General features: G+C 51.2%; 1 protein-coding gene across 1 annotated transcript; it reads left to right on the top strand.

Annotated features, from left to right (window-relative positions):
• Positions 1–8,882: 8,882 nt before the first annotated feature.
• On the top strand, positions 8,883–20,607 carry LOC127925626 (dual specificity tyrosine-phosphorylation-regulated kinase 1A-like; the record flags this gene model as incomplete). The annotated part of the gene is made up of 7 exons (XM_052510648.1): positions 8,883–13,973; positions 16,131–16,250; positions 16,983–17,171; positions 17,866–18,013; positions 18,502–18,788; positions 20,017–20,163; positions 20,245–20,607. Coding segments are annotated over exons 1-7 (1,317 nt in total), but the record flags the coding sequence as incomplete, so codon positions are not given.
• Positions 20,608–22,681: the final 2,074 nt, after the last annotated feature.

Here is a 22,681-nt window from a genome sequence, read left to right as displayed (position 1 = left end):
GAGACTGAGAGAGAGACTGGGAGACTGAGAGACTGAGAGACTGAGAGAGACTGGGAGACTGAGAGAGACTGGGAGACTGAGACCGAGAGAGACTGAGAGAGAGAGAGACTGAGAGAGACTGGGAGACTGAGAGAGACTGGGAGACTGAGAGAGACTGGGAGACTGAGAGAGACTGGGAGACTGAGAGAGACTGGGAGACTGAGAGAGACTGGGAGAGAGACTGGGAGACTGAGAGACTGAGAGACTGAGAGAGACTGGGAGACTGAGAGAGACTGGGAGACTGAGAGAGACTGGGAGACTGAGAGAGACTGGGAGACTGAGAGAGACTGGGAGACTGAGAGAGACTGGGAGACTGAGAGAGACTGGGAGACTGAGAGAGACTGGGAGACCGAGAGAGACCGGGAGACTGAGAGAGCGAGCGAGAGAGACTGGGAGACTGAGAGCGAGAGAGGCGGGAGACTGAGAGCGGGAGACTGAGAGCGGGAGACTGAGAGCGGGAGACTGAGAGCGGGAGACTGAGAGCGGGAGACTGAGAGCGGGAGACTGAGAGCGGGAGACTGAGAGCGGGAGACTGAGAGCGGGAGACTGAGAGCCGGGAGACTGAGAGAGGGGGAGGGAGACTGAGAGCGAGACTGAGGCGGGGGAGACTGAGAGCGAGAGAGGCGGGAGACTGAGAGCGAGAGAGGCGGGAGACTGAGAGCGAGAGAGGCGGGAGACTGAGAGCGAGAGAGGCGGGAGACTGAGAGCGAGAGAGGCGGGAGACTGAGAGCGAGAGAGGCGGAGAGACTGAGAGCGAGAGAGGCGGGAGACTGAGAGCGAGAGAGGCGAGAGAGACTGAGAGACTGGAGAGACTGAGAGAGACTGGGAGACTGAGAGAGACTGGGAGACTGAGAGAGACTGGGAGACTGAGAGAGACTGGGAGACTGAGAGAGACTGGAGAGAGAGAGAGAGACTGGGAGAGAGAGAGACTGAGAGAGACTGAGAGACTGGGAGACTGAGAGAGACTGGGAGACTGAGAGAGACTGGGAGACTGGGAGAGACTGGGAGACTGAGAGAGACTGGGAGACTGAGAGAGACTGGGAGACTGGGAGACTGGGAGACTGAGAGAGACTGGGAGAGAGACTGGGAGAGAGACTGGGAGACTGAGAGAGACTGGGAGACTGAGAGAGAGGCTGGGAGACTGAGAGAGACTGGGAGACTGAGAGAGACTGGGAGACTGAGAGAGAGACTGGAGAGACTGAGGAGACTGAGAGAGACTGGGAGACTGAGAGAGACTGAGAGACAGAGAGACTGAGAGACGGGAGACTGAGAGAGACTGGGAGACTGAGAGAGACTGGGAGACTGAGAGAGACTGGGAGACAGAGAGACTGGGAGACTGAGAGAGACTGGGAGACTGAGAGAGACTGGGAGACTGAGAGAGACTGGGAGACTGAGAGAGACTGGGAGACAGAGAGACTGAGAGAGACTGGGAGAGAGAGAGAGAGGGAGACTGAGAGAGACTGAGAGAGACTGAGAGACTGAGAGACTGAGAGACTGAGAGAGACTGGGAGACTGAGAGAGACTGGGAGACTGAGAGAGACTGGGAGACTGAGAGAGACTGGGAGACTGAGAGAGACTGGGAGACTGAGAGAGACTGGGAGACTGAGAGAGACTGGGAGACTGAGAGAGACTGGGAGACTGAGAGAGACTGGGAGACTGAGAGAGACTGGGAGACTGAGAGAGACTGGGAGACTGAGAGAGACTGGGAGACTGAGAGAGACTGGGAGACTGAGAGAGACTGGGAGACTGAGAGAGACTGGGAGACTGAGAGAGACTGGGAGACTGAGAGAGACTGGGAGACTGAGAGAGACTGGGAGACTGAGAGAGACTGGGAGACTGAGAGAGACTGGGAGACTGAGAGAGACTGGGAGACTGAGAGAGACTGGACTAGAGAGACTGAGAGAGACTGGGAGACTGAGAGAGACTGGGAGAGACTGAGAGCGAGAGAGACTGGAGACAGAGAGAGACTGAGAGAGACTGAGAGAGACTGGGAGACTGAGAGAGACTGGGAGACTGAGAGAGACTGGGAGACAGAGAGACTGGGAGACTGGGAGACTGGGAGACTGAGAGAGACTGGGAGACTGGAGAGAGACTGAGAGAGAGAGAGAGACTGGGAGACTGGGAGACTGAGAGAGACTGGGACTGAGACTGGGAGACTGAGAGAGACTGGGAGACTGAGAGAGACTGGGAGACTGAGAGAGACTGGGAGACTGAGAGAGACTGAGAGGAGACTGAGAGAGAGACTGGGAGACTGAGAGAGACTGGGAGACTGAGAGAGACTGGGAGACTGAGAGAGACTGGGAGACTGAGAGAGACTGGGAGACTGAGAGAGACTGGGAGACTGAGAGAGACTGGGAGACTGAGAGAGACTGGGAGACAGAGAGACTGAGAGAGACTGGGAGACTGAGAGAGACTGGAGACTGAGAGAGACTGAGAGAGACTGGGAGACTGAGAGACTGAGAGAGACTGGGAGACTGAGAGAGACTGGGAGACTGAGAGAGACTGGGAGACTGAGAGAGACTGGGAGACTGAGAGAGACTGGGAGACTGAGAGAGACTGGGAGACTGAGAGAGACTGGGAGACTGAGAGAGACTGGGAGACTGAGACTGGAGACTGGGAGACTGAGAGAGACTGGGAGACTGAGAGAGACTGGGAGAGACTGGGAGAGACTGAGAGCTGAGAGAGACTGAGAGCGAGAGAGACTGAGAGCGAGACTGAGAGAGACTGAGAGAGACTGGGAGACTGAGAGAGACTGGGAGACTGAGAGAGACTGGGAGACTGAGAGAGACTGAGAGAGACTGGGAGACTGAGAGAGACTGGGAGACTGAGAGAGACTGGGAGACAGAGAGACTGAGAGAGACTGGGAGACTGAGAGAGACTGGGAGACTGAGAGAGACTGGGAGACTGAGGGAGACTGAGAGAGACTGGGAGACTGAGAGACTGAGAGACTGAGAGAGACTGGGAGAGACTGGGAGACTGAGAGAGACTGGGAGACAGAGAGACTGGGAGACTGAGAGAGACTGGGAGACTGAGAGAGACTGGGAGACTGAGAGAGACTGGGAGACTGAGAGAGACTGGGAGACAGAGAGACTGAGAGAGACTGGGAGACTGAGAGAGACTGGGAGACTGGGAGACTGAGACTGAGAGAGACTGAGAGACTGAGAGAGACTGGGAGACTGAGAGAGACTGGGAGACTGAGAGAGACTGGGAGACTGAGAGAGACTGGGAGACTGAGAGAGACTGGGAGACTGAGAGAGACTGGGAGACTGAGAGAGACTGGGAGACTGAGAGAGACTGGGAGACTGAGAGAGACTGGGAGACTGAGAGAGACTGGGAGACTGAGAGAGACTGGGAGACTGAGAGAGAGCGAGCGAGAGAGACTGGGAGACTGAGAGCGAGAGACGGGAGACTGAGAGCGGGAGACTGAGAGCGGGAGACTGAGAGCGGGAGACTGAGAGCGGGAGACTGAGAGCGGGAGACTGGAGACTGGAGACTGAGAGCGGGAGACTGAGAGAGACTGAGAGGCGGGAGACTGAGAGGACTGGGAGACTGAGAGGCGGGAGACTGAGAGGCGGGAGACTGAGAGGCGGGAGACTGAGAGACGGGAGACTGAGAGGCGGGAGACTGAGAGGCGGGAGACTGGGAGACTGAGAGAGACTGGGAGACTGGGAGAGACTGGGAGGCTGAGAGAGACTGGGAGGCTGAGAGACTGAAAGAGACTGGGAGACTGAGAGAGACTGGGAGACTGAGAGAGACTGAGAGAGAGACTGGGAGGCTGAGAGAGACTGGGAGGCTGAGGGAGGCTGAGAGAGACTGGGAGGCTGAGAGAGACTGGGAGGCTGAGAGAGACTGAAAGAGACTGGGAGACTGAGAGAGACTGGGAGACTGAGAGAGACTGGGAGGCTGAGAGAGACTGGGAGGCTGAGAGAGACTGGGAGGCTGAGAGAGACTGAAAGAGACTGGGAGACTGAGAGAGACTGGGAGGCTGAGAGAGACTGGGAGGCTGAGAGAGACTGGGAGGCTGAGAGAGACTGGGAGGCTGAGAGAGACTGGGAGGCTGAGAGAGACTGGGAGGCTGAGAGAGACTGGGAGGCTGAGGGAGGCTGAGAGAGACTGGGAGGCTGAGAGAGACTGGGAGGCTGAGAGAGACTGAAAGAGACTGGGAGACTGAGAGAGACTGGGAGACTGAGAGAGACTGGGAGCGAGAGAGGATGGGAGGCTGAGAGAGCGAGCGAGAGAGACTGGGAGACTGAGAGCGAGAGAGGCGGGAGACTGAGAGCGGGAGACTGAGAGCGGGAGACTGAGAGCGGGAGACTGAGAGCGGGAGACTGAGAGCGGGAGACTGAGAGCGGGAGACTGAGAGCGGGAGACTGAGAGGCGGGAGACTGAGAGGCGGGAGACTGAGAGCGAGAGAGGCGGGAGACTGAGAGCGAGAGAGGCGGGAGACTGAGAGCGAGAGAGGCGGGAGACTGAGAGCGAGAGGCGACTGAGAGACTGAGAGCGAGAGCGGGAGACTGAGAGCGAGAGAGGCGGGAGACTGAGAGCGAGAGAGGCGGGAGACTGAGAGCGAGAGAGGCGGGAGACTGAGAGCGAGAGAGGCGGGAGACTGAGAGCGAGAGAGGCGGGAGACTGAGAGCGAGAGAGGCGGGAGACTGAGAGCGAGAGAGGCGGGAGACTGAGAGAGACTGAGAGCGAGAGAGACTGGGATACTGAGAGAGACTGAGAGCGAGAGAGACTGGGAGACTGGGAGACTGAGAGAGACTGGGAGACTGGGAGACTGAGAGAGACTGGGAGACTGGGAGAGACTGGGAGGCTGAGAGAGACTGGGAGGCTGAGAGAGACTGGGAGGCTGAGAGAGACTGGGAGGCTGAGAGAGACTGAAAGAGACTGGGAGACTGAGAGAGACTGGGAGACTGAGAGAGACTGGGAGGCTGAGAGAGACTGGGAGGCTGAGAGAGACTGGGAGGCTGAGAGAGACTGGGAGGCTGAGGGAGGCTGAGAGAGACTGGGAGGCTGAGAGAGACTGGGAGGCTGAGAGAGACTGAAAGAGACTGGGAGACTGAGAGAGACTGGGAGACTGAGAGAGACTGGGAGGCTGAGAGAGACTGGGAGGCTGAGAGAGACTGGGAGGCTGAGAGAGACTGAAAGAGACTGGGAGACTGAGAGAGACTGGGAGACTGAGAGAGACTGGGAGGCTGAGAGAGACTGGGAGGCTGAGAGAGACTGGGAGGCTGAGAGAGACTGGGAGGCTGAGAGAGACTGGGAGGCTGAGAGAGACTGGGAGGCTGAGGGAGGCTGAGAGAGACTGGGAGGCTGAGAGAGACTGGGAGGCTGAGAGAGACTGAAAGAGACTGGGAGACTGAGAGAGACTGGGAGACTGAGAGAGACTGGGAGCGAGAGAGGATGGGAGGCTGAGAGAGACCGGGGGACTGACAGCGAGAGAGACCGGGAGACTGAGACCGGGAGACTGAGACCGGGAGACTGAGAGCGGGAGACTGAGAGCGGGAGACTGAGAGCGGGAGACTGAGAGCGGGAGACTGAGAGCGGGAGACTGAGAGGCGGGAGACTGAGAGCGAGAGAGGCGGGAGACTGAGAGCGAGAGAGGCGGAGACTGAGAGCGAGAGAGAGCGGGAGACTGAGAGCTGAGAGGACTGAGGCGGGAGACTGAGAGCGAGAGAGGCGGGAGACTGAGAGCGAGAGAGGCGGGAGACTGAGAGCTGAGGCGGGAGACTGAGAGCGAGAGAGGCGGGAGACTGAGAGCGAGAGAGGCGGGAGACTGAGAGCGAGAGAGGCGGGAGACTGAGAGCGAGAGAGGCGGGAGACTGAGAGAGAGGCGGGAGACTGAGGAGAGCGGAGACTGAGAGCGAGAGAGGCGGGAGACTGAGAGCGAGAGAGGCGGGAGACTGAGAGAGAGAGGCGGGAGACTGAGAGCGAGAGAGACTGAGAGACTGGGAGACTGAGAGAGACTGAGAGACTGGGAGACTGAGAGAGACTGAGAGACTGGGAGACTGAGAGAGACTGGGAGACTGAGAGAGACTGAGAGCGAGAGAGACTGGGAGACTGGGAGAGACTGAGAGCGAGAGAGACTGAGAGCGAGAGACTGAGAGCTAGAGAGACTGAGAGCGAGAGAGACTGAGAGCGAGAGAGACTGAGAGAGACTGGGAGACTGAGAGAGACTGGGAGACTGAGAGAGACTGGGAGACTGGGAGACTGAGAGAGACTGGGAGACAGAGACTGGGAGACTGAGAGACTGGGAGACTGAGAGAGACTGGGAGACTGGGAGACTGAGAGAGACTGGGAGACTGAGAGAGACTGGGAGACTGAGAGAGACTGGGAGACTGAGAGACTGAGAGAGACTGAGAGACTGAGAGAGACTGGGAGACTGAGAGACTGAGAGAGACTGAGAGACTGAGAGAGACTGGGAGACTGGGAGACTGGGAGACTGAGAGACTGGGAGACTGGGAGACTGAGAGAGACTGGGAGACTGAGAGAGACTGGGAGACTGAGAGAGACTGGGAGACTGAGAGAGACTGGGAGACTGAGAGAGACTGGGAGACTGAGAGAGACTGGGAGGCTGAGAGAGACTGGGAGGCTGAGAGAGACTGGGAGGCTGAGAGAGACTGAGAGAGACTGGGAGACTGAGAGAGACTGGGAGACTGAGAGAGACTGGGAGACTGAGAGAGACTGGGAGACTGAGAGAGACTGGGAGACTGAGAGAGACTGGGAGACTGAGAGAGACTGGGAGACTGAGAGAGACTGGGAGACTGAGAGACTGGGAGACTGAGAGAGACTGGGAGACTGAGAGAGACTGGGAGACTGAGAGAGACTGGGAGACTGAGAGAGACTGGGAGACTGAGAGAGACTGGGAGACTGAGAGAGACTGGGAGACTGAGAGAGACTGGGAGACTGAGAGAGACTGGGAGACTGAGAGAGACTGGGAGACTGAGAGAGACTGGGAGGCTGAGAGAGACTGGGAGGCTGAGAGAGACTGGGAGGCTGAGAGAGACTGGGAGACTGAGAGAGACTGAGAGACTGGGAGACTGGGAGACTGAGAGAGACTGGGAGACTGAGAGAGACTGGGAGACTGGGAGACTGAGAGAGACTGAGAGACTGGGAGACTGAGAGACAGAGAGACTGGGAGACTGAGAGAGACTGGGAGACAGAGAGACTGGGAGACTGAGAGAGACTGGGAGACTGAGAGAGACTGGGAGACTGAGAGAGACTGGGAGACTGGGAGAGAGACTGGGAGGCTGAGAGAGACTGGGAGGCTGAGAGAGACTGGGAGGCTGAGAGAGACTGGGAGACTGAGAGAGACTGGGGCGGGAGACTGAGAGACTGAGAGAGGCTGGGAGACTGAGAGAGACTGGGAGACTGAGAGAGAGACTGGGAGACTGAGAGAGAGACTGGGAGACTGAGAGAGACCGGGGGAGACTGAGAGAGAGAGAGGCGAGAGAGACTGGGAGACTGAGAGCGAGAGAGACTGGGAGACTGAGAGAGACTGAGAGAGACTGGGAGGCTGAGAGAGACTGGGAGGCTGGGAGGCTGAGAGACTGGGAGGCTGGGAGGCTGAGAGAGACTGGGAGGCTGAGAGAGACTGAAAGAGACTGGGAGACTGAGAGAGAGACTGGGAGACTGAGAGAGACTGGGAGGCTGAGAGAGACTGGGAGGCTGAGAGAGACTGGGAGGCTGAGAGAGACTGGGAGGCTGAGAGAGACTGGGAGGCTGAGGGAGGAGACTGAGAGAGACTGGGAGACTGAGAGAGACTGGGAGACTGAGAGAGACTGGGAGACTGAGACTGAGAGACTGGGAGACTGAGAGAGACTGGGAGACTGAGAGAGACTGGGAGCGAGAGAGGATGGGAGGCTGAGAGAGAACGGGGGACTGACAGCGAGAGAGACCGGGAGACTGAGACCGGGAGACTGAGACCGGGAGACTGAGACCGGGAGACTGAGACCGGGAGACTGAGACCGGGAGACTGAGACCGGGAGACTGAGAGCGGGAGACTGAGAGCGGGAGACTGAGAGCGGGAGACTGAGAGCGGGAGACTGAGAGCGAGAGAGGCGGGAGACTGAGAGCGAGAGAGGCGGGAGACTGAGAGCGAGAGAGGCGGGAGACTGAGAGCGAGAGAGGCGGGAGACTGAGAGCGAGAGAGGCGGGAGACTGAGAGCGAGAGAGGCGGGAGACTGAGAGCGAGAGAGGCGGGAGACTGAGAGCGAGAGAGGCGGGAGACTGAGAGCGAGAGAGGCGGGAGACAGAGAGACTGAGAGCGAGAGAGACTGGGATACTGAGAGAGACTGAGAGAGACTGGGAGACTGAGAGAGACTGGGAGACTGGGAGAGACTGGGAGGCTGAGAGAGACTGGGAGGCTGAGAGAGACTGGGAGGCTGAGAGAGACTGAAAGAGACTGGGAGACTGAGAGAGACTGGGAGACTGAGAGAGACTGGGAGGCTGAGAGAGACTGGGAGGCTGAGAGAGACTGGGAGGCTGAGAGAGACTGGGAGGCTGAGGGAGGCTGAGAGAGACTGGGAGGCTGAGAGAGACTGGGAGGCTGAGAGAGACTGAAAGAGACTGGGAGACTGAGAGAGACTGGGAGACTGAGAGAGACTGGGAGGCTGAGAGAGACTGGGAGGCTGAGAGAGACTGGGAGGCTGAGAGAGACTGAGAGACTGAGGAGACTGGGAGACTGGGAGACTGGGAGAGAGACTGGGAGACTGGGCTGAGAGAGACTGGGAGAGACTGGGAGGCTGAGAGAGACTGGGAGACTGAGAGGGAGGCTGAGAGAGAAATGAGAGAGACTGGGAGACTGAGAGAGACTGAGAGAGACTGAGAGAGACTGACTGGGAGGCTGAGAGAGACTGGGAGGCTGAGAGAGACTGGGAGGCTGAGAGAGACTGGGAGGCTGAGAGAGACTGGGAGGCTGAGAGAGACTGGGAGGCTGAGAGAGACTGGGAGGCTGAGAGAGACTGGGAGGCTGAGAGAGACTGGGAGGCTGAGAGAGACTGAAAGAGACTGGGAGCGAGAGAGGATGGGAGGCTGAGAGAGACTGGGAGGCTGAGAGAGACTGGGAGGCTGAGAGAGACTGGGAGGCTGAGAGAGACTGGGAGACTGAGAGAGACTGGGAGGCTGAGAGAGACTGGGAGGCTGAGAGAGACTGGGAGGCTGAGAGAGACTGGGAGACTGAGAGAGACTGGGAGACTGAGAGAGACTGGGAGGCTGAGAGAGACGGGGAGGCTGAGAGAGACGGGGAGGCTGAGAGAGACGGGGAGGCTGAGAGAGACTGGGAGGCTGAGAGAGACTGGGAGGCTGAGAGAGACTGGGAGGCTGAGAGAGACTGGGAGGCTGAGAGAGACTGAAAGAGACTGGGAGCGAGAGAGGATGGGAGGCTGAGAGAGGATGGGAGGCTGAGAGAGGATGGGAGGCTGAGAGAGGATGGGAGGCTGAGAGAGGATGGGAGGCTGAGAGAGGATGGGAGGCTGAGAGAGACTGGGAGGCTGAGAGAGACTGGGAGGCTGAGAGAGACTGGGAGGCTGAGAGAGACGGGGAGGCTGAGAGAGACGGGGAGGCTGAGAGAGACGGGGAGGCTGAGAGAGACGGGGAGGCTGAGAGAGACGGGGAGGCTGAGAGAGACGGGGAGGCTGAGAGAGAGCGAGAGAGACTGGGAGAGAGAGGTAACATGCAGAGCTAAATAGAGGAGGAAGAGGGAGGGCGAGAGTGGCATTGTGGGAAGGGTTGCTGATACAGCACAAGCCATCAGGTTTATTTATAGAGACCTCGCTGTCCAGCCCTTGGATACAGCCAATGAGCAGCTAGAGAGGAAGGGGGTGTCACACTCAGGAAGTTCTCAATGTATTCACTTCAGCATTTAAAGGCACAGTGTGACATTTCTCAGTGCTCGGCAGATAGCCCTCATAACTATCGTCATATCCCTCCCAACTGAGGCCAGGGCAGAACAAGGCCTCTCATAACAACAGCAGTTTCCATGCGTTCTGAATCTTCTGTTTTTTTTGTAGACCGGTTTTCTACTGCTTTGGAATTCTGATCCCAGTGCATCTCCAGTCATTACTGTAGCATAAAACCACAACATTGCAGGTGCAGCTGTATTGTTAACCTCTAACAATGCATGGCCAATGCTGATGGAGATGTATTAAACAGTCTTTGCTGTAGAACATGGTCGTATTGATCTGAAAGGCTGATTAACTGTAACACTGTAAGCTCTGAGAGAGGTCTGGTGTGAGTGTGGTTACCTGCTCACAATAATGCAAATTATTGTGGATAGTCAGATTAATATAATAGTTGATTAAAATGTTTACATGCTTTGCAAGAAGAATAATTTCCCTAATAATCCTGTTTACATGGACATATCTGAGGTCAGGCTTCCTGGAAATAAATGTTCTACCACAGCGAGCATTTTTCATTCTGAATTCGGACAAAGTTTGTTTGTGAAAATGACTTCTAAAACAGACTTCACTCGGGCTACAGAGGGAGGCTCGCCCTGCTGGTGCTAGCTAGCACATGTGCAGATCAAAGACACCTCTGGAATGTCGGTGTTCACATGTCCTAATAATGAAAAAGATTGCTCAGTAAATGATCTGCCTACTGACATAATCAGTTTAATATTGAATTATTAGTGTACATATAAACATACTGTGTGTGTTTCAGGTTTTATTAGTTGTATGTACAGGATACACATGGCATACACTGTTCAACGAAGTGTTTACTTGCAGGTTCCTTCTTGACAATTCAACAACAATAAGAAATATTATAAATATTTGTGTCTGTGTGTTTCTTTCTTTCTCTCTGTATCTGTGCCGAAACAGAAAGCAGTTTGAGATGAGTCACGTATGTAATGTTTCCTCCTTCCTTCTCAGCCCGCTCCTGATGTCGGTGTTGGGACTCATCCTATAATAGGAGGGAATGCATGCAGTCACCCCTCAGGATTGATGGCGCTCAGACGTGCTGTTTTGCACTTTGTTTAAACTACGGCCATTGATCGGCGGGCTATTTCAAGTTGTAATGTGTCGTTGATACATTTCACCCCCGTTACTAGTCACTTTAAAATCCAGGGATAAAAGCATTGGCTGTGAAATATCTCATCAATTTCATTAACCCCTTTTCATATGATTTTTTTCTGCACTTTACTGGAGATGTGCAATTAATGTGTTGGTTTTGCAGGACTCTAAGCACAGTGGTTGAGATTTTCATCAGCAACTTAGGACATTGCACCATAAGATGTGTTGAAAGGGTTTGCACTAAAAGTAACCAAACCGTTGAACCGGACATGCTGTTGGTACTGTTCAGCAGTATAAGGTCATTGGAGCACCATGTACTCTGTTTAATCTTCCTCACATCTGGAGGGAAGAACAGAGTTGGGGACGGACAGACTGTATAAATTAAGGGACATCATTTCCCTGTCTTGACATTTGACCAGCAGCATTTTTAATTGACCAGACAGTTGAGAGATTTACTGGACCCACATGTATTGTGTGCGTAACCTGATCAGGGACCTGATCAGGGAGTCCACCCACAGTCCTCAGAATGACAGAAATCACATTTTACATGATGGTCATTCATATTAACAGAACATGCAAGTCGAGGATGCAACGATGCGCGTCCTTCTTACTGAATTCTGACGTGCACTTTGAAGATGTTGGAAAAGTAAACGTGCAGTTATTCTAACAAGAACAAGAAGAGTACCGAACAGCAACATCACTAGCCTGTCAATCTACTATCCCCATGGTGGAAAAGTTTATCGGTCAGCTTGTCGAGAAAGAAATGGCCCATTCCAAACAGACTCTGGGACAGTTGTGGAACGATATATCCCAAATTCATACAACCAGTAGACCTAGGCTACATGAAAACGAGTCTGATGCAACCGATCAGAACGTTTAGCTTAAAATGTTGATAAAATATTATTTCACATTATAAGCACAGCAAAGCACACATGGTAGTAGGCTACGCGCTCATTCCATAATGCAATTCGCAGGAAAGACCGTTAGCAAAAGCGTAAAGCACATACGAGTGGTTTCATGTGACAGATGGAAAAATCTGTTTGAAATTTAAGAAAGAGGGAAATCTAATATGCAACAACTAGCACGGGTTGCAAATGTGACTCGTATTGTGCCTTTGGCTACTGGACAGTGTAAGAAAAGTTGATTTAAAATAATTCCCTGGAATATGGTCTAATTTTGGCTAGGCTACTTTGAGGCGAGGTAAGACATGCCTCAGGTATTAAAACGTTGATGTTTCCAACAATTAAGTATGTTTTCAGATTTTCCGCTCTGTGTATGCTGTACGTGTGGTAAATATGATACATAACGAATGTACTGTATATGCGCCAATTTAATTCCACAGAATTATGCAAATGAACCTAATAGACCAATAAGAATGACCAGTCAAGTGTCTTTCCATCAATGAATAGGCTAAAAAGCATTATTTTGCAATGTTTTGGCCGGCACCAATTTTATTCACCAGCTTTTCTTTATTTTTTTTATTGGCTAAAAAGCAGTCTAACGGAAACCCTGGTCTGAACTTAAATTTGATTCAAACTTTAACTTAGAACAACCAGGATGAACATATTGTTGTAAACCTTCTACATCCACAACTAGGTCAAAGCGTGGTCTGACTCATTTTATGTTGAATGCCAGTGGAATGAGTTTCCAGGCTGGTTTGCTGAGCCACTGGCGGATGTTTTTTGTTTTTGTACAAGCGACCAGCCCACCTCTAGCTAAGTGAGTGAGTTCAAAATTCTGCAGAGGCCAAGGTTTACCCAGGAGCCAGCGGTCCAAACTGCTGTGTCTTGGCTTTGGTAGAAATCAGGCTTGAGCGTGTAGCACTGTCAATACCACCCTCGACTGCTCTTACCAAGCCTGCTGTGTTCCAGCCATGATTTTAGCTCAACTGCAGTCAAACTGCAGGCAAAGCAAAGTCTCAAGACTGCAGAGAATCTCAGTCAAGTTGAACCTGGGATTCTGGCAGAAAAAACAGTCTGGTGGAACTTAATGACGAAGCGAAGCAGCACACTAAACAGTGACTCGTCATTTTTGTGTAGGATGATGCAACAATTTTGTCACACAGTGGTTTGTCCCATTGAAGCTCTAACCCACGTTGTCCATCTTTGCTAGCTACCTTGATGGAATCAGAAGATTTTAGTGCTCACAACATTCAGCAACAAAAATGGTTGGGTTAAGTTCCATCTTCTATATCTTGTGAGAAGCCACCTCCTTTCTCTTTTCATATAAAAGCAGGAGTTGGAGCGAAATAGTTCTGCTTGGAAATACCCTCCTGGTTTTGAGGTGTGACAATGTGGACTACTGACCTCCACAAAGATCTCATATCTTTCTCTATGTCACACACACATTCACACAGACACACACACTCACAGACACACCGGGTTTGTCAGGTTGACCTGCGATAATGCTTTTTCTACTGAAACAGGACACCCTCTTGCATAGAGATATTTCACTTCACCATTATTTGTGTGGTCTTTCTGGCAGGGAGCTAAATGGCCCTGTGGAGTGGTACCCTACTAAGTAGCCACCCCACCCTCTTGCTCTACATCCTTGATAGGGTGTATGTGTGTGACTTCAAAGAACAGCCAAGAAGGGTGTGTGAGAGAGCACATGTGTGCTTTTCCTCTGCAGTGCAGTGCTCGTGCCCACACCCATGGCAGTGCCAGTGTATGTATGATGAGTTAGGAAGCTTCATGTCGATGTATTTTTTTCTACAATCATCTCCCCCTCTCTCGTCCTTTCTCCCCCTTCCCTCCATCTCAACGTCTGTCCTGTGAAGGTGGAAGCAGCTCAGGATGCAAGCCCCCCTCCTCTACCCTCTGCCAGCCTGCCGCCTTGGGCTTCTCCCCCGCTGAGCCAACCATGTCGAGCCAGCATAGCCACCCCTCCTTCAGCAACATCCACTCCATGGCTGAACAGCAGCAGGTACCCAGCGGCTAACGCCCTCACAGGACACTCCTCTAATGCTCTGTTTAGAATAATACTCTGTTTAGGAACTGACCGTATACTGACGCTATAAACACACACACACCATGATGCTATACACACACAACCTGACGCTATAAACACACACACACACACACACACACACACACCTGGCGCTATACACACACACCCTTATACTGACGCTATACACACACACCCTTATACTGACGCTATACACACACACCCTTATACTGACGCTATACACACACACAACTCATCACGTGAACGTAGGTATTAGCATCACATACTGAATGGACATAATGATAGGCTGACCAACCTGTTGGATTGTACTATACATCCACAACCTCAAACACGTCAGTATCACGTACAGTACCAGTCAAAATGTTGGACACGCCTACTCATTCAAGGGTTTTTCTTTATTTTTTACTATTTTCAACATTGCAGAATAATAGTGAAGACATCAAAACTATGAAATAACACATATGGAATCATGTAATAACCAAAGAAGTGTTAAACAAATCCAAATATATTTGAGATTCTTCAAAGTAGCCACCCTTTGCTTTAATGACAGCTTTGCACACTTGGCATTCTCTCAACCAGATTAATGAGGAATGCTGATCACTTGTTGGCTTCTTTTCCCTCACTCTGCGGTCCAACTCATCCCAAACCATCTCAATTGGATTGAGGTCGGATGATTGTGGAGGCCAGGTCATCTGATGCAGCACCCTCACTCTCCTTCTTGGTCAAATAACCCTTACGCAGCCAGGAGGTGAGTTTTGGGTCATTGTCCTGTTGAAAAACAAATGATGGTTCCACTAAGCCCAAACCAGATGGGATGGCGTATCGCTGAAGAATGCTGTGGTAGACATGCTGGTTAAGTGTGCCTTGAATTCTAAATAAATCACAGACAGTGTCACCAGCAAAGCACCATCACACCACCTCCTCCATGCTTCACTGGCGGAACCACACATGCAGAGGTCATCCGTTCATCTACTCTGAGTCTCACAAAGACACGGCAGTTGGCACCAAAAATCTAAAATTTGGACTCATCAGACCAAAAGACAGATTTCCACTGGTCTAATGTCCATTGCTCGTGTTTCTTGGCCCAAGCAAAGTTCTTCTTATTGGTGTCCTTTAGTAGTGGTGCAGCAATTCGACCATGAAGGCCTGATTCACGCAGTCTTCTCTGGACAGTTGATGTTGAGATTGGTCTGTTACTTGAACTCTGTGTAGCATTTATTTGGGCTGCAATCTGAGGTGCAGTTAACTCTAATGAACTTATCCTCTGCGGCAGGGGTAACTCTGGGGCTTCCTTTCCTGTGGTGGTCCTCATGGGAGACAGTTCCATCATAGCGTTTGATGGTTTTTGCGACTGCACTTGAAGAAACTTTCAAAGTTCTTTAAATGTTCCACATTGACTGACCTTCATGTCTTAAAGTAATGGTGGACTGTTGTTTCTCTTTGCTTATTTGAACTGATCTTGCCATGATATGGACTTTTACCAAATAGGGCTATCTTCTGTATACCACCCCTACCTTGTCACAACACAACTGATTGGCTCAAACTCATTAAAGAATGAAGGAAATTCCACAAATTAACTTTCAATTAATTAACAGATGTGCCTTATTAAAATGCATTCCATGTGACTACCTCATGAAGCTGGTTGAGAGAATGCCAAGAGTGTGCAAAGCTGTCATCATGGCAAAGGGTGCTTACTTCGAAGAATCTCAAATATAAAATACATTTTGATTTCCTGGACACTTTTTTTGGTTACATGATTCCTTATTTCATAGTTCTGATGTCTTCACCATTATTCTACAATGTAGAAAATAGTAAAAAAATAAAGAATAACCCTTGAATGAGTAGGTGTTCTAAAATTTTGACTGGTACTGTACTCTATTGACAAGCAACTACAACCACCATCACTGATAGATTGTTCTGTCGCTAAGCAACAGTGTTGCCTGTATACATAGGTTAACTCAAACATGCCCAGTTATTTCATTGGAAATTACTCCTTCCACTCATATTGTATAGTGAGTGACCTTTACTTACTTTAGTTCTTATAACCGCTAGTTAGAATATTGCAGGGATGTCTTGGACAGTTTTGGGGCTCCCCTTACCACCTGTCCCCTCCAGGTGCTGTCTGATGCGACCATACTGCAGAGGAGGATCCCCCCAAGTTTTAGAGATCCCGCCAGCGCCCCACTGAGAAAACTCTCTGTCGATCTGATCAAGACTTACAAGCACATCAATGAGGTGAGTGGAGTGTGTGTGTCAGCCAGCCATCAGGTCCTACGGGACTCTGCTGCTGCAGGAGTCATAATCTCCAGGAAACGTCACCTCACAGCTTACCTGCTGGGATCCGGCCCACGGGTGGTTTGAGTAAAATAAAAATGTTTTTATTTGTGTTTATTGTTTTTTATTATTTATGTTGGGGGGAGGCTTTCAATATACTTTCAAATGACTAAATAATTAAAACAAAATAATCAAAACTGTGTAGAATTGATAATGGACTTACATTCATACAGTTTCTTGACTGTCCAGCTAACTTAGCACCAAAATGAAAGCGAGCAGGTCAGGGAACATCAGACATTTTTTTGCAAACATTGACAGCGAGGAAGTATAACCAATTTTCAGTGCCACCCTCTGGACCTCGATGAAGACCGAATGAGGCCTCCATGGCAAACATTGTTTTACACCCCTGGTATAAACATTAGATTCTGGTTGCTTTCCCAAATGTCCCTGGTTTTCCAGAAATCCCAGTTGGAAAGTTATCAGTTTTTCAACCCTAGGTATATATAACTGCATTAGCATAAACTGATGTACAAGTGAAGGATATCAGTTTCATCATTGGTTTGGTCCTCCGAGATCTATCCAAACAGTAGTGTGGCAAAATGAGAAATGTCAATATTTACCCCTCTTTCTCTATTCCCGCCCATCCCTTCCTCTCTCCATCTCCTCTCTCCATCTCCTCTCCTCTGTGTCCAGGTGTACTACACGAAGAAGAAGCGGCGTGCCCAGCAGGTGCCCCCGGAGGACTCGAGCACTAAGAAGGAGCGGAAGGTGTACAATGATGGCTACGACGACGACAACTACGACTACATCGTCAAGAACGGGGAGAAGTGGCTGGACCGCTACGAGATTGACTCGCTCATCGGCAAGGGCTCCTTCGGGCAGGTCAGTGGACATGGGGGACAGACGGTATAGGGGAGGACAGGTCAGTGGAGAGATGGTATAGGTGAGGATAGGGGGGAGGATAGGTCATTGGGTACGGGTGAGGATAATGGGAGGATAGGTCAGAGGGTGGGGGAGGATAGGGAAGGATAGGTCAGGGGAAGGATAGTTTAGGGGTGGATAGGGTAAGGGGTGGATAGGTCAGGGGGTAGGGGAAGGATAGGTCGGGGGTAGGGGAGGATAGGTAGGGGGATAGGTCAAGGGGTAGTAGGGGGATAGGTCGAGGGGGATGGTAGGTCAGGGGGTAGGGGGAAGGATAGTTAGAGGGAGGATAGGTCGGGGGAAGGATAGGTCAGGGGTAGGGGAGGATAGGTCAGGGGGTGGGGAGGATAGGGTAGGATAGGTCAAGGGTTAGGGGGAGGATCGGTCAGGGGGGGAGGAGGGAGAAAGAAGAGGATGGAAGAAAAGAGAGGAGGAACACTTCCAAAGTTTAAGGTGAAGAGTTGAGTTTAAGGTGAATGAAGTATGTCTACAGACGTGTGGAGAATAAACGGGTCATTGCTCTTGTGGGCCAGAGGAAAGAGGGATAATGACTGTATTTTGTTTGGTGAAGGAGCTTTCCCTTGGCCCCTACCACCTGCATATACTACAAACAACATGGCTGCCTGTCTGACCTGTGACCTTTTGCATCCCGCAGGTGGTGAAAGCCTATGACCACCACGAGCAGGAGTGGGTGGCCATCAAGATCATCAAGAACAAGAAAGCCTTCCTGAACCAGGCCCAGATAGAGCTGCGACTGCTGGAGCTCATGAACAAACACGACACAGAGATGAAGTACTACATAGGTGAGGACACACACATTCTGCCTTAAGCCCCCACTTATGATCTAACACTATTGCATTGTATACCATCTACTAAAATGAGTTCATACTGTGCCTCTTTGACGTCACATGCAATCTGCTCCACATTTAACATCTCAATTGAAATATAGACCAATGCCCTACTTCTCATATGTATACATTTCATGCTACATACATATCAATCCAGTAGCCTTTGCCATGATAAACCTGTCACAGAATCACCTCTACCTCACTAAGCTCCTATAGCGCTGAGCGAGATGATTGACACACAATAATATAATAATAGATGGTGTTTATATGGCCAAGCTGTTTTCCATGTGGTCAAAGCACCTTGCTCTCCACTCCAAGGGCACACTGTCACTCTGGAAGTCACCTCAACCACTACCCATGTAGAGCAGAGCACCCAGATAGGTTACTGCAGTATACTGCTTTCCCTACTAACCTCCCTGCTCTTCCCTCCTCTCCCCCTCTAGTCCACCTGAAGAGGCACTTCATGTTCCGGAACCACCTGTGCTTGGTGTTCGAGCTTCTCTCCTACAACCTGTACGACCTCCTGCGCAACACCAACTTCCGCGGCGTCTCTCTCAACCTGACCAGAAAGTTTGCCCAGCAGCTGTGCACGGCGCTGCTGTTCCTGGCCACGCCCGAGCTTAGCATCATCCACTGCGACCTCAAGCCCGAGAACATCCTGCTGTGCAACCCCAAGCGCAGCGCCATCAAGATCGTTGACTTCGGCAGCTCCTGTCAACTAGGCCAGAGGGTGAGGAGACTAGCTGACTAACCAAGCACAAAGATATAGAAGACCATAATGAACCCAATCCATGTGCTGGGTGGGGGTCAGGGGAGGGACTTTGAGGAAAGAACACCATTGGACTAGGAGAGAGGGAGAAGCAAGGGGAGGGAGGACTACACCTTACCAAGCACATCAATATACACAGTCCACTCCTGAAATCAGTGCATTGCAGTTCACCACTCCCAATGGATCCTTTGTGAATTGTTCTGGCTATATCTGCATGCTCCTGTGTGTTATATTTAAGATCGACTTAAACCAATGCATACATCAGCAGTCGACTGGTTTATATAGTAGGACCTTAATGCACGCTATATCCCCTCTAGATGCTGGGGGGGAGGTTGGGTAGAGAAGAAAATTGGGGCAGGGAGAGAGGAGGGAGCTGTTGGGGTTAGACAGAGAGAGACGCCGGGGAAGGGAGGAAATGGTAGAGGTAGAATTAATAAGAGACAGCATTTTGTAAACCAGATAAATGTTAATTTTATTTGAACCTTTTGTAAAACATTGTATTATTTGTCTGCTAATGCATCTGGATATCTCAGGAAGAGGGAGAAGAGAAGGGTGGGGGAGACGGATGGATGGATGAGGGAGAGAATAGCCCACAGATGATGATTCCGTCTCTCCTTTTCAAAAGAGAATGAGCTCAGTTTTCTGCAGAGGGTAAATAGACATGGAGAGGGAAGCTATGGAGGGAGGCCGTTGCCAGGTTGAATAGGAACTGGCATTCACAGCACGTCTTTGAGGACTCTTGGGAAGATGAGGAAATGGGCCTCACTACAGTGCTCAAGTATAGAATCCCAGCGGCTCTGCTGCACCCAGTTTAGATATTTCTACTCAGCTTGGCCTGCCCCCGTGTGGACAAACGGTGTCACTGCACCTCTTCCACCACCATCCTGTCTCACTCCACCAGTGAGTGTGCTCTAATTTAGATTAGAAATGTTATTAAAGGGCCACAGCTCTGTTCTGCTGTAACCAACATACTGGAGCTAATACCTCTATCTTTTCTCATCACATTTTCTCCCCTCGTCTTTCTATCTCGCTCCCTTCTTTGGTCATATATTTTATTTCTTTACTTCACCCCTACCTGTCCATCCCTCCTCTGTCCTCTCGCCCTTTCTACCTACCTTCTCTCCCTCTCCACCTCTTTTTGTTTCTTACACCACCTCATTCTGTCCCTCCATCCTCTCCTCCACCACAGATCTACCAGTACATCCAGAGTCGGTTCTACAGATCTCCGGAGGTGTTGCTGGGCATGCCCTACGACCTGGCCATTGACATGTGGTCCCTGGGCTGCATTCTGGTGGAGATGCACACGGGAGAACCCCTCTTCAGCGGCTCCAACGAGGTAGGCTGTGAGAACACACAGAGCATTGGGTGTTGATGCCGAATCTGCCCCTGACCTGTCCTGTTGTTTCTCTCTCTCCAGGTGGATCAGATGAATAAGATAGTGGAGGTGCTGGGGGTCCCTCCCAACCACATGCTGGATCAGGCTCCCAAAGCACGGAAGTACTTTGACAAGCTGTCCGACGGTCTGTGGACCGTCAAGAAGAACAAGGACATAAAGAAGGTACTTTACCCCTCGGCCTCCGTGAGTAAAACTCTGCTCTTACTTAATCTTCTCATCTCATCTCCGAACCACATCTCTCCTGTCACTCACAACGCAGTAGGTTCAAGTTCTCCTGTCACTCACAACGCAGTAGGTTCAAGTTCTCCTGTCACTCACAACGCAGTAGGTTCAAGTTCTCCTGTCACTCACAACGCAGTAGGTTCAAGTTCTCCTGTCACTCACAACGCAGTAGGTTCAAGTTCTCCTGTCACTCACAACGCAGTAGGTTCAAGTTCTCCTGTCACTCACAACGCAGTAGGTTCAAGTTCTCCTGTCACTCACAACGCAGTAGGTTCAAGTTCTCCTGTCACTCACAACGCAGTAGGTTCAAGTTCTCCTGTCACTCACAACGCAGTAGGTTCAAGTTCTCCTGTCACTCACAACGCAGTAGGTTCAAGTTCTCCTGTCACTCACAACGCAGTAGGTTCAAGTTCTCCTGTCACTCACAACGCAGTAGGTTCAAGTTCTCCTGTCACTCACAACGCAGTAGGTTCAAGTTCTCCTGTCACTCACAACGCAGTAGGTTCAAGTTCTCCTGTCACTCTCAACGCAGTAGGTTCAAGTTCTCCTGTCACTCACAACGCAGTAGGTTCAAGTTCTCCTGTCACTCACAACGCAGTAGGTTCAAGTTCTCCTGTCACTCACAACGCAGTAGGTTCAAGTTCTCCTGTCACTCACAACGCAGTAGGTTCAAGTTCTCCTGTCACTCACAACGCAGTAGGTTCAAGTTCTCCTGTCACTCACAACGCAGTAGGTTCAAGTTCTCCTGTCACTCACAACGCAGTAGGTTCAAGTTCTCCTGTCACTCACAACGCAGTAGGTTCAAGTTCTCCTGTCACTCACAACGCAGTAGGTTCAAGTTCTCCTGTCACTCACAACGCAGTAGGTTCAAGTTCTCCTGTCACTCACAACGCAGTAGGTTCAAGTTCTCCTGTCACTCACAACGCAGTAGGTTCAAGTTCTCCTGTCACTCACAACGCAGTAGGTTCAAGTTCTCCTGTCACTCACAACGCAGTAGGTTCAAGTTCTCCTGTCACTCACAACGCAGTAGGTTCAAGTTCTCCTGTCACTCACAACGCAGTAGGTTCAAGTTCTCCTGTCACTCACAACGCAGTAGGTTCAAGTTCTCCTGTCACTCACAACGCAGTAGGTTCAAGTTCTCCTGTCACTGCAGTAGGTTCAAGTTCTCCTGTCACTCAACGCAGTAGGTTCAAGTTCTCCTGTCACTCACAACGCAGTTTCTCTCCTGTCACTCACAACGCAGTAGGTTCAAGTTCTCCTGTCACTCACAACGCAGTAGGTTCAAGTTCTCCTGTCACTCACAACGCAGTAGGTTCAAGTTCTCCTGTCACTCACAACGCAGTAGGTTCAAGTTCTCCTGTCAAGTTCTCCTGTCACAACGCAGTAGGTTCAAGTTCTCCTGTCACTCACAACGCAGTAGGTTCAAGTTCTCCTGTCACTCACAACGCAGTAGGTTCAAGTTCTCCTGTCACTCACAACGCAGTAGGTTCAAGTTCTCCTGTCACTCACAACGCAGTAGGTTCAAGTTCTCCTGTCACTCACAACGCAGTAGGTTCAAGTTCTCCTGTCACTCACAACGCAGTAGGTTCAAGTTCTCCTGTCACTCACAACGCAGTAGGTTCAAGTTCTCCTGTCACTCACAACGCAGTAGGTTCAAGTTCTCCTGTCACTCACAACGCAGTAGGTTCAAGTTCTCCTGTCACTCACAACGCAGTAGGTTCAAGTTCTCCTGTCACTCACAACGCAGTAGGTTCAAGTTCTCCTGTCACTCACAACGCAGTAGGTTCAAGTTCTCCTGTCACTCACAACGCAGTAGGTTCAAGTTCTCCTGTCACTTCTCCTGTCACTCACAACGCAGTAGGTTCAAGTTCTCCTGTCACTCACAACGCAGTAGGTTCAAGTTCTCCTGTCACTCACAACGCAGTAGGTTCAAGTTCTCCTGTCACTCACAACGCAGTAGGTTCAAGTTCTCCTGTCACTCACAACGCAGTAGGTTCAAGTTCTCCTGTCACTCACAACGCAGTAGGTTCAAGTTCTCCTGTCACTCACAACGCAGTAGGTTCAAGTTCTCCTGTCACTCACAACGCAGTAGGTTCAAGTTCTCCTGTCACTCACAACGCAGTAGGTTCAAGTTCTCCTGTCACTCACAACGCAGTAGGTTCAAGTTCTCCTGTCACTCACAACGCAGTAGGTTCAAGTTCTCCTGTCACTCACAACGCAGTAGGTTCAAGTTCTC

Source organism: Oncorhynchus keta, unplaced genomic scaffold (genome assembly GCF_023373465.1).
Source record: "Oncorhynchus keta strain PuntledgeMale-10-30-2019 unplaced genomic scaffold, Oket_V2 Un_contig_5935_pilon_pilon, whole genome shotgun sequence".
Lineage (NCBI taxonomy): Eukaryota > Metazoa > Chordata > Actinopteri > Salmoniformes > Salmonidae > Oncorhynchus > Oncorhynchus keta.
Note: the sequence above shows the minus strand (reverse complement) of the source record. Positions and strands in the feature narration are given on the sequence as shown.